The 17,024-nt window shown below is 44.9% G+C and overlaps 1 protein-coding gene across 1 annotated transcript in view; it reads right to left on the reverse strand.

Annotated features, from left to right (window-relative positions):
• Positions 1-16,970, reverse strand: part of bin3 (bridging integrator 3) — a 43,650-nt gene extending 26,680 nt beyond the window's left edge. Inside the window, exons 1-5 of the mRNA XM_012830409.3 lie at positions 16,810-16,970; positions 7,564-7,612; positions 5,415-5,455; positions 3,201-3,262; positions 1,173-1,309 (exon numbers count right to left, since the gene is read on the reverse strand). Of these exons, the coding sequence (XP_012685863.1) occupies positions 1,173-1,309; positions 3,201-3,262; positions 5,415-5,455; positions 7,564-7,612; positions 16,810-16,823 (303 nt within the window). The 5' untranslated portion in view covers positions 16,824-16,970. The remainder of the gene's footprint in view (positions 1-1,172; positions 1,310-3,200; positions 3,263-5,414; positions 5,456-7,563; positions 7,613-16,809) is intronic.
• Positions 16,971-17,024: the final 54 nt, after the last annotated feature.

Below are 17,024 nucleotides of genomic sequence, written 5' to 3' on the forward strand. Positions count from 1 at the left end.
TTTGGCAATGCAATCACCTTCCATTAACTGATACTTTATTTTTGCCTGGAATCAACCAGGTTGCGGCCCTTCATTTCTGAGGCTAAGTGTTTGAGGTCACCAAGTGTTGGTGACTGGGAGGCTGTCGCACATCTGAGGCTGAGCATCATCCTCGGTTAAAAGAAGGGGAGAATAGTACCGCTCAGTCGGCAACCGGTGCCAAAGGCGGTGGGGGGAAACAAAGACAGAAAGAAAGAAAGAGACGAAGAGGAGACAAAATCAGTGTGTAGACGTTGAGTGCTTTCCACTGACTGGGATAAGCGAGGGATTCGTCTTCATTCTGCAGAGCTCCTCGGCATCCGCTCCCGATCGCCATGGTTCCCGGTGCGACTCCACTGTTTTATTTTTTTTCGCTTGTTTTCCTTTTTTAAAAGCACCGCGTCTCTCGCAAGTGCCATGCCCCGAAGACACACTCTGCACTCAATGCTAATATGATTCCCTTTGCAATTACCTTCAGCCGTGATTTTAATCAACCTCTCTGAGTAAACACCGCAAATAATATTTGGGAAAGAAAAAGGAGGTTAAAAAAAAAATAAATAATAAAAAAAAAAAGCAGAGTCCATGACAGAAAGAATGAAAGCTTGAGAGGATTAAGAGAAGACTGGAAGGAACACCCCGATCCCATTATACATGAGCTGTGACAGCGAGTAGAGACGCCATTCTGCAGAAACGTGTTATTTTAAACAGCACGACTGAGTCACAAACACATCCGATCCATTTCCAGCACAGGACGAGCAGCCAATGGACCAGTGGCGTGGAAGTGTGGCATCTCAAAGGGAACAAGGGAACGAGACAAGACGAGATGATGGTACACATGTGTGTGAGGAAGAGTTTACATACGAGTCAGTGGCCATTATAACATGGGAGATGTGACAAGAGTCACTGCAAGTTTGAGAAAAATCCTACAGACTGAAGATTCATCAGTCTACAGCATATGCTTATAGAACAGGTTCTACACAGATAAACCATTTAGTTAAAAGCTCTTTTACAATGAACACCCTCCATTTGTGGACTGAATCTCTCAGTCAGTTCCTTCATCTTTGCTGGAACACCACAGGTGTATCATGGTAAAGATCACACATGGTGTGGGAGTGGAGCAGGCGGACGGGCCAGTCAGGGCTGAGACTCCTCACCTTCTCCTGATTGAAGGAGTCCATCCTCTTCATGGCTGTGTCCAGAGCAGTCATGAACTCCAGGAAGGACTGGTCCTGCTCGCACAGGGGGTTACTCAGCAAGTCCCCCGAAATCTTCACCGCCGCCTTGGACATGGCTGAAAGACAAATAACTAAATAAATAAATAAATAAAACAAACACACACACACACACACACACACACACACACACACACACACACACACACACACACACACACACACACACACACACACACACACACACACACACACACACACACACACACACACAGTGTGGAGTGAATACGATTAAGACGAAAATGGAGAAAATCGAAACAAACAGAACAAACCGGAACAGGGTCCAGTTTGGTGGCACTTTGTCAGCCAGAACCTGGCAGATATCTACAACCTGTGCCAACCTGGGCCACAGATGCCAACCAAACCACAGGCCCGACACAAGGAGAACAGCAGACAGCACAACAGGGGAGCTCAAGGGATTGTATTTACAATGAACGAGAGCGCGCAGAGAGGAGAGGAGGGGGGGAAGGTGTGAGTGAGTACAGCAGCGCTGCATCTGTTGAACGGATGGGGTCTGCGATGGAGATGAATATTCACAGAAAAGCGCTGTGAATCTGTACAAATGTTTCTACAGTGCCAGCGCCAATTACTGTTAATCGGCAGCCCCGCCATATCTGCTTAGGCTCAGGGCGCTCATCTGATGACTGCGATGCGATTCAACCTAAATGAGCCTCACTGGGGACAGCTGTGAAAATGTAGATGTTGTGTGTGTGTGTGTGTGTGTGTGTCGGGGGGGGGGGGGGGGGGAAGCACACTTCCTCTCTTACCTAAAACAGGGTCGAGACTCAATTTTGTTATGTTAATGTGCTTTGCCGCTGGAGTCAATCGGCAAAGTTTCATGTTTCTGACAGTTTGACTCTAACTGAAAAAGAAAAGAACAACTTAAACCAGTCTGAATGCAAGACTTTGAAAGGAAGTGATGATAAAAAAAAAATTAAAAGTTCTCAAACATCACTGTGGCTTAAACTACATCTTTTCCGGTTCATTACCAAGTTACATTACAACAATAACATTCCATAACTTTCAACAATAGCATCAATGGGGGATGGCTGTAGGACCTCAAATTACTTGTCTGTATGATTTTGTATTTCAACACCAGCTACTCGCAACCATTTTAAAAGAAGAAAATTATTTTAAAAAGGTGAACAAAAAAGCATGTCCTGAAGATGCCCACTTAACCTTGTTGGCGTACATGAGGTTTTGTTAAAGATTTTTTTGTTCAAAAATAAACTTAACAACAGGATAGCATTATCCACCGATTCAAAGTGCTGCTTTAAACAACAGGGAACAAGCTTTTTTTTTCATTAGAATTCGTGGATAAGGCTTGACAAATGTCCCCACACTAGAATTAATGCTTATAGTATGTTAAATTCCAGTGCGTTATGGCTCTGAGAAATTATGTACAGATTGTTGCGTTGGCATGTTGTGCCGGGAAACTGTGTTCAGTGGCAGTTTGGTGGGAGAAGGACCTGTTCAACAGATGGTGTCCAGTAATTAAGATGATGGAGATGACGGCTCCGTTTCTTAAATAGGGTATCCCATATTGTGGAGCACGTAGCAAAGGAAATGAAAGAGACACTCTTCCCTTCCCCCCCCCCCGCTACCAGAAACACATGGAACACAAAGGCCTTTGACAAGGGCCTGGCCTTCTTCACCAGATGCAGGCTACTGGATGGGCCATAAATGCTTGCTTCTGTCCTCTATATTGATATCACGAGTGTGTTATACAAAGCAGTGATATATAACAAATACACACACACACACTCAATTCAATTCTAAAATCAACTAGGTCACAAAATCACCATTGAATTGGAAACGTGCAACCTGTTAAAATACTGACAAAGAATCAAATGAATCACTTACACTGAAAGAAAAGAAAAAAGAAAAAAAAACAATAAGACTACACATAAACATCCATTCCGGTCTCTAAAATTCCAAAGTAGTGCATACCTATATCTGCTTCTGTGCTTTTCTTCATGTCCTTGTGAAGCTTTTTTGTCTGATCCTCCAGCCTGTGAGGACATGGCAGGGAGAGAGAAATGGGTCAGCAGTATTCCTTTAATGTTCGGAGCTGGTCCTCGTCTGGGCTGTGGCTACCCACAATCTTTAGAACAGATCACAGAACCACCTGGACTTCTAGAGTCTCTCAGCATACTAGCAGCCATATTTATTCAGGATACTGAGAGTAAGCTATCTGCCTGTCAAGCAGAGGTAAGATCCACGACACTACGAGAGAGTGTGACCCCAAATGATCTCAACATTAAAACGTAACGTGCTTGTAACCTAGTAGCAATTCAACACATTTTAAAAAATATTAATGAAAGATTATTAAGGCAGAGCACCTTGTTAACAATGAAGTGTGAGGCAAAATATTCAGATATTTTCATTCATTTACCAGTTGATTTATCTATATTTAAAGGGAATACTTGCTACGGTCATAAATATTAGCTGGGTGTCTCTCACAAAGAGAATAATAAAAAAAAACAGAATCAATTCACAGGGTCTTTCTCCATCTCGCTTGCACTCGCTCACACTGTGGGTGTTAACACTGGCAATTACTTGACAATTGAGACTAGAGTGTGTAGGGGGGCTGTTCATTATATCAATTAGGGAGAAACGAGGCGCTGTTTAGGGATTCCCCTGAGACTGCTGTCACCGTAGATCTGAGGGATATCATTAGGAAGCAGAAGGGGATTTGGGAAGGGAGCAAAAAAAAAAAGCCCCAAAAAACCTTTCATTTTTAAGAGTGCATAGTGTGCATGTGTATGTGTGTGTGTGCATGTGTGTGTGTGTGTGTGTGTGTGTATATGTGTGTGTGTTTGTGTATGTGTATGAGTGTGTGTGTGTGTGTGTGTATGAGTGTGTTTGTGAGTGTGTGGTGTGTGTGTGTGTGTGTACGAGTGTGTGTTTTTGTGAGTGTGTGGTGTGTGTGTAAGAGATGGCAGATCTGAGGTGCTATGAGGGGGGGGGGGGGGGGGGGGGGGGGGGGTTAGTCATTTGTGTTTGCTCATACCCCCTCAGGGTGCCAGGAGGCCCCAGCTTCTGCAGGTGCTAATGGAGGAGCAGGGAGCCAGATGCTCCTTTCTACTCCGTGCCCCGAGCCGGCCCCTTGCTCCTCACTTCCACATGTGAGTGGCGCATGGTGCGCGGTGGGGGGTTACGGCCCATCACCGTAGTGGTGTTGTTCTCCCCATCACCAACCGGGAGAGTGGGAGAAGACGGCGGCACGAGGGACACAATTACGAGTGTATGTGTCACTACAAGAATCATTTGTCCACTTAATCAAGTGGATAAGAGTGGTGTGTCTCATTTACAAATGGATATACATTTTAACGATAAAGGAAGGTGTCCTATACCTGTCCAGAACAATGCAGACAGGTTTTCTTTTCTTGACAGGCAACCGGTTGTTTGATAAAAATCAAAAAGGTGCGTTCGGCAGAGGTGTCTGAACACGCACTGGGCAGTGTGCCCATATGCGTGCCACTGGAGCCACCCTCTCCTCCATCCCAGTGGCATGTTGCTCAAGTGCGAGGTCTCCGCTCGTTATCGCTGTTCTCCTCTCCCCTCTCTGTCAGCACGGGCCTCCTACTCGCCGAAACCTAAACACCGCGGCGGCGCCAGGCCGTTGCCATACTGCGCCCACTCACTCAGCCTCTGGACCCCTACAGCTACACAGCAGGGAAGGCCCCTCTTAAGCAGTCGCTCCAAAGGGTCTTGGGGCAAATTGCTTTAAACGATCTTCTTTTATTTTTCGACACACACACACACTAACACAAACACATACAGAGTTTGTGTTTTGGGGGGACGGGGTTGAATAGTGACTTAAATAGGTCATGGTTTCGTTTCAAAGCAGCTTTTTTCTGGAGCAGTTGTGAGGAAATGTCTTTGATATGGAGAGGATAGACTGCTTCAGCAAGAAAAAATATATGTACACAAAAGACATACATGTTAAAAATGGATGTCCTTGTTTCATTCTGTTTCGTTCTGTTTCGTTTCGTTCTGTTTTGTTTGCTTTGTTGGAACAGGTGTCGTTTGAAAGTTATGAATTTTTCCTCCCGCTCTCATTTCTGCGAGTCAAGAATTTTACACAGGAACTAATGACGCACAATCCAAAGCAGGCAATAACCATGGAGATTCAAAATGGTGTCGGACATGTCAACTTACTTTTGGAGCTTGTCATATTCTCTCTCAAAGTCTCTTTCAACCTGCCAAAGAAACAGAAATGAGAACATTTGATGAGGGGGGAACGAGACAGAAGGTGCTGTCTTAAAGGAGTGTGTGGGCAAACAAAATGCCCCAGTTTTGAACAGGCTGCTGCAGGAGAGCCTTTTTACCCGCTCAAACAGGGTCGATCTGAACATCAGGACCACCATTGAGAACAGATAAATCTGCTTTGCTTTAAAAACCTGTTTAACCACTTAGACAAATGACACAAGCATTTGAACAATACTACTGTACAATGTATTTGCTTGTCGCTTCCTGAATGTGCAGTTCGTGGATTACCTCAATTTGTGTCTGCTGAGTGTTTATACAGTGAACAGCCCACTTGTGCATTTCTCAAAGGAGACAAATGCCCCATAAACCTTTCAAACAGAAACAGACACTAATTTCCGTCGGACTCCTTTAATTTGCTGCCTATTTCTCTGGCTTAGATCCTTTGCCTTGTTCCTCTCTGTCTGTGTGTGGGTCTGAGTGCGTCTGCGGTAATTGCAGAGGGCCACACTGCTTCCCTGGCAGCAAGAGTTCCTATCCTGAGGTTCTGTGGGCACTGGGATAAACAAACAAACAAACACCACACACACACACACACACACACACACACACACACACACACACACACACACACACACACACACACACACACACACACACACACACACACACACACACACACACACACACGTGCGCGCAGGCGGCTGCCAGGCAGCCATGGGGGAAACAGAGGCGGCTCAGGCAGCCCTGTCCGTCCGGGCCGCCTGCCGGGCCCACTCACACCGGACCTCGGGGGCCCGTGATGTAACAGGAAGCCGGCGACCGTTCCGCTCCGCGCTGGGCCATGCCTGCCCAGAGCCGCAAAACAGATTAGAGGGGATGTGGTTACACCCCAGCGAGGAGAGGATGGCACCCACTCACTGGGCACTGCCAGCGTTAGCGCTCTACCACGCGTGGCTTTGGCAGGGACTGGGGAGAGTGAGCTGACTGGTGGGGGTTGCGCGGGGACTGGTGGGGGTGAGAGGAGGATGACTCATGTCAGGTAGGGCCGGGTAGTCCAGATTTGGTCGAGTAAAACTTTTTAAAAGGGTTACCAATGTCTCAGTTTTCATAAAGTATTTAAGCTTCCGCTCGAATACGCATTTTATTCTTTGGGTCTTGTTTCAGACGGTTTAGATTGTCTTTTAAGATTAAGGGCCTGTTTTTCCAGCAGAAAGGCCTCAGCGCAGTAATTGCTGCGTTCAACAAACTGAACTGGAATGAAATGCAGGGCTACTATATTCTAGCAAGTTCGGGGAAAGTGAACACCAATGCTATATGCAGTGCCCGGGAAAAGTGTGTATATGTGTTTGGGTTTGTGTGTGTGGAGTGTGTATATGTGTTTGGGTTTGTGTAGGGGGAGTGTGTATATGTGTATGGGTTTGTGTGTGTGGAGTGTGTATGTGGAGTGTGTATATGTGCATGGGTTTGTGTGTGTGTGGAGAGTATATGTGTGTGTGGAGTGTGTATACGTGTGTGTGGAGTGTGTATACGTGTGTGTGGAGTGTGTATACGTGTGTGTGGAGTGTGTATATGTGTGTATGCGCAGTGGGAGTGGGAACACTACGAGAGGTTTCAGGATGACCCTCTTGACCACAAGGGCTTTCTCTCACTGCTTTTCCTGACCAGTGTGTAGACAGCGGCCTGCTCTCCCATGTCTGGGAGCAAGATTTTAAAGGCACGACTGTGACAGGAGTCTGGTCAGGGCGCGAGCTTGGATCCAAAGCCACCAAAGCTGCTGGCACGGCCGAAGACCTTCCTGGCAGCCAGGGAGAGGTAGTTTCTGAGAGCCTGACTCCTAACGGACACTTCCAAGGACCCAAAATTGTCAGCTCTGAATCCAACACTTAAGAAAGTGCACTAAAGCGCTTGGGAGACCGAGGCTGGGCTTGCTTCCTTCGTTAAATTTGGGGAGAAAAACACCCAGTCTGCAAAGAACCAGTTAACCAGATTCTCAATCTTTAAAAGAAAAGGATAAACTAAATGTACTAAATCTGTGAGGATTAGGTGTGTATAGAATGCATACTAGAGGCAGATGTAGGACATAAGGCGCAAGTCTCACCGTTTTGGAAACGATTTGTTTCTTCGGTTGTCCAATCTTGAAGGGAATCCTATGAAAGAACACAAATGTGTGATTAGCATTTCAAATTCAAGCTAACATCATCTTTTTTTCAATTTTTTTTTTTTAAACCATTTTCTGTCATAATTAGCATATCACAAAACCGCTTGAACCGCTCCATCTCTGAACTTATCCACTGCATCCGGGGAGCTTTACATTAAAACAAATATTCACGCAATATCAGGACGTTCAGCGTCACTGAATTCTGTGCCTTCCTTTTAGCCAAACCGCCGCATTTCAAATGAAATTCAAATTTCACTCCCATGGAAATAACTTTCAGTCAATTTCTTGCTGACACCACACAGGCCTGAACAGGTCAGGCCAATGACGAAACTGGTCACATTCAGGTCTTCAAATCTGCCCAGACAGGAACTGCTGTGGGAGGATGACGGATGGACGTCAGCTCCGTGTCAGCGTCAGCGTCAGCCAACTGGGCGCTGGCTGGGAGAGGCCCGGCTGTACTGCCTCTGTTGCGCTCCTGGTTGCCCTTCAGCTGTGCTCCGCTGAAACGTGGCTGGCCAACCACACACGCTTCCTGTAGCCACACCACATCTGCTTGCCATTGCTCCCGGATGTCACTCTTAATGAGAAGGGGGCTCTCCGCTCTGCCCCATGTGGCTGCAACACTCCTGTCTACCCTCCCCCTCCCCCTCTCCTCTCTAGAATGCCAGCACCAATGTCCCTTCCACACACATGGGGACACTGATGGACACTGGGGACACTGATGGACACACAAGGCACGGAGGCACACAGAGACTCAAAGGATACACACTAGTGTGGAGAGGCCAGAGAGAACAATCTAGCTGACCATTGGTAATCTGCTTGTTCAGCAATTATATGATTATGTGTTGTAAAACATGGCTGTTAGCTATTGCTATTTTTTGCTTTTATAATGTCTGCCCAAGACTTTGAGCAAGTTTAGATTCAGAGACTATTATTCAGACATCCACCCCTATGGTGTGACAGACATATGATGAAATCTTTAGGGGACATGACGTGTTGGTGGTCTTGCCTATTCCTGGCAAATGACCACAGTTCACAGCAATCCAGAAAAGATTGAATGCAAAAGGGAAACAAAGAGACGAACGCTGTTGTCATTTCCCAGACAATTTTAGCCTTCTTTCTCTCTCCCATGCAAGCAAACAGTGGACCACCTCCTCAGTGATGACAGATGGCTCCCAGCAAATGATGGCACACTCGCGACGGTGCAAGATGAGGCAGGGGTACACAACGTCAGGCCTTAAATAACAACTCAGAGGGACGCCCCCCCTGCTCCACTTGTTAGGCAGAGGAGAGGGTGACTCTCGAGCAGCGGTTATGGAGGGGGGGGGGGGGGGGGAACGACGACGACAAGCGACAAGCAGAGTAATTGGGGCTGAGATCAACGGGAGGGCAGGAACAGCTATAGATTAGGCATAGCATTCAGAAGGCATTGAGCCGTGGAGCTGTGACGATGAAGGCAAGGGGACGGCCCTTATCTCCTCCGCCTCTTGAGGAGTGACTTTCCCTGTCCCACCGCCCCGCTCTGTCACGGCACATCTCGCTCAGAAACTGACATGACCTTTGTAGATGATTTGTGCGTGATGATATAAAGGCTCAGGCCTTTTTTGGCTGCTTTTTCCCTCAGCAACCCAATGGCTGGAGCACCCATAAAATGTAGAGTGACGCTGCCTTCAGAGACAAAGGGGCATTCTGTGTGTGTGTGTGTGTGTGTGTGTGTGTGTGTGTGTGTGTGTGTGTGTGTGTGTGCTGTGTGCTTAAAACAAAACCAAACAGACACAGAAAAAAAGCTCACAATCACTCAAAATCGCATTACGGGATTATGGATGTCAAAACCCAACAGTTGTGCCTAAAATAGGTAGCAACCCCTCTGGGAGTAATCGTTCCTCCCCTCAGCTACCACCGCCCCCCACCCCACCGCAACAATAGGTTGTTTCTTAATTGCCGAGTAGAGAGGCTGGGGGAGCCTATGAGAAAGAAATCACAGGTTTTACTCCAGAACTGTACCTGCCGACACAAACACACACACACACACACACACACACACACACACACACACACACACACACACACACACACACACACAAAGTTGATGTGACACTAATAATATGCCTGGAGACTGATGGACAGCCTCAGCTGACAAGCTCCCTGGGACAGCAGCTGCGTCAAAGTGAAGGTGTGTGCACTAATGAGATGGAAAGCAAAGGGTGTGAATAAACTCTGTGTGTGTAAATGTGTGTTTGTGTGTGTGTGTCAGTCACTCCCTTTCAAGACAGCTCAATCAGAGCGCCAACGTCCAACCCATGAAAGTACAACTTGAAAGTGTGTTTCATACCCTCCTTACAAGGAACACACACTTTTCATCTGCAGGGGGATTGTGTGTGAATATTTGTACAACATAAAAAATAAAAAAAATAAAAAGAGAAGAGATCGTTCTTTTGGTTTATTCAGCAATGTAAAACTGAGCCACACATTTCTGATAAAAGCAAATGGCATTACAGAGCAATGTGTCGAGCAGCAAGCAAGCCGTGTTGAAGAAGGCACTCATTCCGTTAACTTAAAAGGCAGCCGGAGAACAATGGGATAAATAGTCTATCTGCAGGAAAAGTGCTTTCACCTCTGTCATACTTCTGGTGAGGCAACACCATCATGGAAAACTACGTTCAGCCTAGTCACCCACTGAAATTCCTCAAGTCCTCAGAGATGACTCATATGACTACAAACGAAATGCATCAGCGGCAGACTATAAGCCACATTATCTCGCCAGTAATCTCACGACTCCAGGAGAGCAGATCTAGGTTTGCAGTGGCTGCTTCTTTTAGGCTACTCAGTGACGCAATGAATAATATTGCCTAATAGTGCTTCTCAAACATGGTGAATTAGACAAAGAGAGAGAGGAGACTAGATGGTTCAGAAGTGACGAAAGTATACACGCTGACAGAGTTTACTTTCCACACAGAGAAAGAGAGAGATGATCCCATTTAGGGCATTGTAACAGGGAAACCTGATGTCATCGCGTCAAAAGGCATGGCTGCAAGCACTCACAGCGTCAACTTATGGTTTTGAAAATAAAAATCTGTCTAACTTTTGTGAGGCTTTTTTTTTTCAAGATGATCTGTGCCAAATTTCTTCAGCTTTGCTACTAATTTCAATTGGCTGTGACAAAAGCTTTCGAAAATCTACATCCATATGGTCTGAAGATCACCTGTCGCAAATTGTGGACTGTGAAGAACTTTTTCATATAATCCAATATGGTGGAAATTGACGTCATATGTTCTTTGAACTATGCTTCATCCAAGGAACCCAACGGTACCTCATATCTGAAAATCAGGCATTCGGTTCAAAAGTTACATGTATAAACGCCCCTCCGACCTAGACCCAATGCTAGCACTAGAGCGCTTAAGATACAAACATAAAACTTGGTGAAAAGAATCAGTGAAGTGTCCCGAATCAGTGTACCAAATTTCAAAACTTTTGACCACAGGGTACTAGGCTCTGCCATAGACTCTAATGGCAGAAGAAGAAAGAGGTTAAAGAAAATGAACAATAACACAAGGTAGAGACACAATGGATGCCTTCGCAGCTTCGATGCTTAGCCCCCGAAAATTCTGCAAAAGCTTGAAGCACCACTGCTAGCCAGTGTTACCATCAGTGTAGACATACAGGCTACATAAATTCCTACGCAAAAAGCCAACAAAGGCGAAAAGACTGCACTTTACTTGTGCAGCTGAGCGAGATGTGGGTGACTGTGTTCTGGTGCCGTGAGTAGAGCAGCAAGGGCTTCTGGTTGCAGCGCGGCTTGGTCTGTGGGAATCGTCGGAGATGACTCTTCACACACAGAGACATTTTTGTAGACAGCCTCAGATGTCGGAAGCGGGGGTTAGCCTGTGCGCTCTGATCCCATGCCCCTGGGTAGACCCTTGCCACGGTGCCAGGGACAATGACATTGCGCCAGTCCTGCCTCCTCCACCAACTGGGTTAATGGGGAGAGTGCCAGGAGCTGGCCTGCGTCATGAAAGCATGATGGGACTTTATCCTCCAATAACGCTCGCATACATCTGGCACGGGCGCTAAAAGACAAGTCACGCCCATGATGACTAATCACGTCCATCAAGGGAAAGGGCTTGGCTTGTGCTCAAGGTTTTGCTAAAACCTTCGACGAGTCGGTTTCCATAGAGTTTAGTTTTCCATATGTTTCTTCGTTTAAGTTATTAAAATAAAGCCAAATTACCTTGTGTTCTCTCCATGCGAGACGATACTAATAATTTTAGAGAAATTCTAACAATTACCATTTAAAAGACTGCTTCCACATCAGTGGGACATTAAACCTAAAAGAAATTAAGCCTACATAAACTATTTACAGTAAAGTGCCACCACATAACAAGTACTCTTCACTTTCTAAACATAAATCTTAACATGTTGCATACAGCAAAATAAAAATATGACCTGAATCACATTCTTTCCAATAGTGGTTAAAACATCATTGGGTTACCGAACCATCGCTCTGTCTCCAGAAGACACTGATTTGAAGTTCACATTTTATAAATTCTTTACCAGAATAATACTGAGTTCACACTCAACTTCTACAGTTTAGTATTACATTCTGTCAACTTAAATGTAACTGTAAATAGCAATATAATTCTAAAATAAAAATAACAACCAAATGATTTCCTGATATATGTATGGATGGCTAATTAGGACAAAATGTCAAACTATGCAGGAAAGGGCAGGCCTTTGCAGGGAACAGAGTGTCATAGCAAAGGTAATACAGCTGTTTTGATATCTTGCATCACATACGGTATCTGTAAGCAACAGGTCTGAGTAACGATGACATCAATTAACCTACTTTTAGATGTGAATCTAAAAACACATGGCATAATGATGATTATCCTGGTTAAATTTTGACATTATGTCACTCCATGGATGTTGTTGCTTCAGATGTTTGCACGTAATGTCAACAAGTGGCGCCAACTGGCCATGTCAAGGAGGATGACTTGAGACAGGGAGCAATTAAACTCCTTTTTTTTATTGTGAAATTACAGCACTGTCCATCTACAGTACCTATTAAGGTACACATAAACCAGCTATAGTGACTGAGAATGATGTCAAACCTGATGTTCCAGGTATTTTGGTACTTTTCCTGGGCCTGTTACAGGGAATAAACTGCCATTTAGAGCCTTCATTTCAGGTCACAACTTTAGATGGCATTTAATCCATGTTAGTCATAACTGTTGTGGAATGACTATTCATCTTAAGAATTGTACTCAAAGTATCCGCTTCTAGTATCCGAAATTGAAAAGGCTAACGTGGAAGATATCGAGTGACAGAACTCTGTACGTCAGTGTTAAGGTGAATGGAGGATCTGTAGAGGAACAGGTCTCCAGAAGCACTCTACTTCAGACAGTAAAGCAAGCTAGGAGAAGCTGGTAGTGTGAAGGTTAAAGATGAAGGACACAAATCTCTCCTGTGAAGGAATGTGACTGAGGCACTCAAACGTGTCAGCATGAATGAGAAAATCACTTGAATGGAGCACAACAGAGCAGTCTCCCACACACAGATGAGTCCTGACTGAAACCTCAGGTCTTCAATAACAAAAAAAAGAGAGTAAAAAAAACCCCAAACAATTATGAATGATTCCATATGAATGAAACAATGGAGAGCTAGCTATTGAAGGGAAAAAAGAGCATCCAAAGAGGGCCTTGGAGAGATATTACCTTTTAGGGAAGAAGACGAGATGGGCAACAGATGTGGAACTGAACGGCAGTTTCAAACTGGGGGATGGGGGGATGGAGGGTGGGGGGGGGGGGGGGTTATGAAAGATGTTCTAAGAGACCTCTTTATTGACCGCTGAACACTGTGTCCTGTTCACGGAGATGCAGATCTGGCCGAGTCGACGCCACTCTGGACGTGCGAGGCCCAGCCTCAGCAACAAAGCTCCGACTCTGTAGGAGCGGAGCAATTACGCAGCGTAATGGTGGGAGATGAGTCACGCAGCACACTCTGCCACTGGCAGACAGAGCAGCGAAACCCAGCGAGCGGAACTGCGAAGAGCGCGTTGTTTGCAAGAGGGGAGGAGGGTGGGATCTTATCGCGGCAGAACACAGAGGGCTGCTTGACAAGACGGAACCGGCCGATTGTTCTCGCGATGACCCTCGAGTCACTGGGCCCACGTCATGGGCTCAGAGCGAGGGCCTGCCTGGAATTCGCTGGTCAGACCGGGTCATAATGGACCCTTTCACGGAGGCCTGGTTAACCTCCGACCCCTGGAGCTGGCAGTGCGTGCTGGTTGAAGTGTTGTCCCCTAAGCCAGCCAATGATCCCAACACTGGGCTGGGTGACGTTGGTCTCGACTCACCCCTTTTGGTGGCTGCCTGCAGCTTTTTGACCCTGCAAATGTGGGTCTGGCTTATAACGCACGTCGGAAACAGGAGGGGGGTTAAAACTGAAAACAATCAATGCGGAACAAATCTTAAGGCAACCGTGACATCACGATTGTCCTGTCAGTGTCAGCAGAATTGCAATGATGTAAGGGCATTGTGTTTTGAGTTCATTTGTGAATACATGAAAGTCACTTTTAGCAGCAAGTCTAAAAAACATGTAAAAAATAAAATTTTGACCATAATGCTATCCCATGGGAGTGTGGTAGTGTAATGCAGAAAATGTGGTCAAGTTGTGGGAATGAGAAGCAAGATGCAGGATTTAAAACTGCTTTGTTGACCACCAAGTTATGAACGTGGAATCCGAAAAAAGACTGTTTACACTGGAAGCTTTCCTATCTACTTTTAAGGCTGAAGGGTAAGACCTATAAGCAGTTAAAATGCACTTCACAACAGGCACAGTGGATGGATGGATGGATGGATGGATGGATACTTTATTTATCCCGAGGGAAATTTAGGATCATCTATCATCTATTGTACTTGGGCAAGTACACTGCATCAATAAACAAAAGAGCCATGCTACAGTAACTAGAAAAGTCCTGTCCTTACGATTGAACAGCCATCACACATAACACCAGTCATTAGGCAATTATACCAATATTTTGAAACATTGAAACAAGAGTTCACAATTAAAATCATGGCCTAAAGGTCTTTCATGTTTTCCAGCTTGCTAAAATGACATACTCAGTGTAAACCTATTTCTACATTCAAGACACAGCTTACACTATGAGACAAAATGTCGTCTCTTAAAGCAGCAATACGGAGTTCTGAACCAAAACTAGTAAGCTAACTACCTAAAAGGCAAGCAAAAACCTTGCAAACACCACCAACTGCCCAGTTGACATTGGTAGAAGCTTGCCAGCACACTAACTGGTGTATTTTGGCAGTATAGCTGGCAATATCATGCGTGTGAAAGCTTTTCTTCCATTTTTGCACAGGGTTCCAACCCGTTAGACAGAACTACATAGGGCATATCTTGGATGGCTAGTGGGGAAGACAGAGGTGTTTATCTGTCATTCACATGACCATATAGCCTGACGATGTCATACTCATAATTCTAGTCAGAATATGAGTCTGATACCGCTCCAATGGGCTGTGATTATGGGGCGTGTTTCAACCGAACCAGGAGAAAAAATGCCTCTTCGCTCAATTGGTTACCTACAACCAATCAGAACAACGTAGTATGTGACCAGGGCCAGCTGATACATTAAACTTTTACCGGATCCCGTAGGAAGAAAGGCAAAAACATCTTTTCGATTGACAAATGCCTTTCTCTGTTCCTCTTTCAAAATGAATGCACTGTCAATTTCCAAATGGACTCGAATCTATACATTTCAGCTCTCCAGCGGCAGCCATGTTTGTTGAAAAGGAATTCAACCCGTGTGTTGGTGACGCGGTTGATTACGTTACTGTTGATAATCTGTCCATCATCGTATAAAGCCCGCCTTGACAATTTGATTGGTCAGACCATTTCTGTTCGCAGATAATTTCTCCCTAATGGAGCGACACCAGACCGAACTTCCCGACTTCAAATGTTGTGGGCGGGGCTAAGTTCGGTCTGGTATCCAGGCTAATGACCATATGCTATCTAAATGAATTTGAGGATGGTACCAAAACTAGTTGCCTATGAAACCGTACCTCAAAAAGTGTCAAATTGTTGCATAGTGTTACTTTAATTTGTGTGTTGTATTTTTCAGTGCTTTTAATCTTAAATAAGGCAAACAGTTTGCTGCTCCTGCTATAAAGGGTCAATGCCAAACAATGTTTCTCTAAGGCTATCCTATCTATTTGCCATAAATTAACTGATCCAGACTCTTTTCCTTTACCTGGCAAACGTATAACAGCCATACAACATGGCAGCTATAACTGCTGCAACATCTCGGCCTTAACCAAGGGGTGACATATTCTTACATCACAAGATGCATGGAATGTTTTCTGCCTATCTGCACTGCTCTTCTGAAACGGGGGGAATCTGCCATTCTTATACGTTCCCAGTTCCCATGATGTTATTCAGTACTGTAAACAATTAAACAACCATGCTGTGACGAGTTCTGTTAACATTACTTTTGTAACTACAGTCGATTTCTGTCAGAAGTAAATTTAACGGAATACAAACCAGGTCCAACACAACTCCTTTCTGACTGATACCTCAACACCTTTGTACGGGACAGGAACTCGCATCGGCCAGCATTTGCTAATTAGCTAACTTCATTCACCCGTTCATAGTCATGTTAAACTGACTGTAGTTGTCAGTCCAATTCGTTCACTCCTTTGCTACCTTGACTATATTGTGTTACTCTTGAACTAAATCAACTCGACTTAGGAAAAAAAAAATATGAACGTTTAAAGGCAGAACCATATTTATAATTAAGACCCCATATGTGACTACTTATCTAGCTAGCTAGCTAGCCAACGTCCCTTGAGTGGATTAAGCAACCTAGCAAAATAGCTCAGCATACTAACATTACACCCATGAACTAACGTTACCTGCCTTCTTGGCTGCTTCTTAATATTCAAGAAATGTTTTGTAACACGCCCTATACATATTCGATAGTTAAACATCTGTAAATGTGGCCTGGTTATCTATAAACGATTGTTAGTTTAGCGATGTCTTGACGCAGGGTAACGTTAGTGCTAGCTTATTTACAAGTGAGCTAGTGCTAGGCTAATACTGTTAGCTACAAAAACGAAAACAAATGGCAACATCGTTTATTTGGATGTGTTGCAGTTAAGGTCACTATGTTGTACATACCATTTTGAACTCATTTTGATGGAGGATATGATTCAATTTATTGAGGTAGTGTTTTCTGTCTCCCCAAAACACATCGCCCCGAGGAAATCCAAACACTCGAACAGTATCCAGGAAGTGCAAAACTTTTCCTTAACTGAAAGGTCAGAGGTTAGTTGGATTAGGTGGAACTACGGAAAGCAAATAGGTCTTTATGGTCAGAGGGGTTTTGTCTGAAG

This window comes from Clupea harengus, chromosome 7, assembly GCF_900700415.2.
Source record: "Clupea harengus chromosome 7, Ch_v2.0.2, whole genome shotgun sequence".
NCBI lineage: Eukaryota > Metazoa > Chordata > Actinopteri > Clupeiformes > Clupeidae > Clupea > Clupea harengus.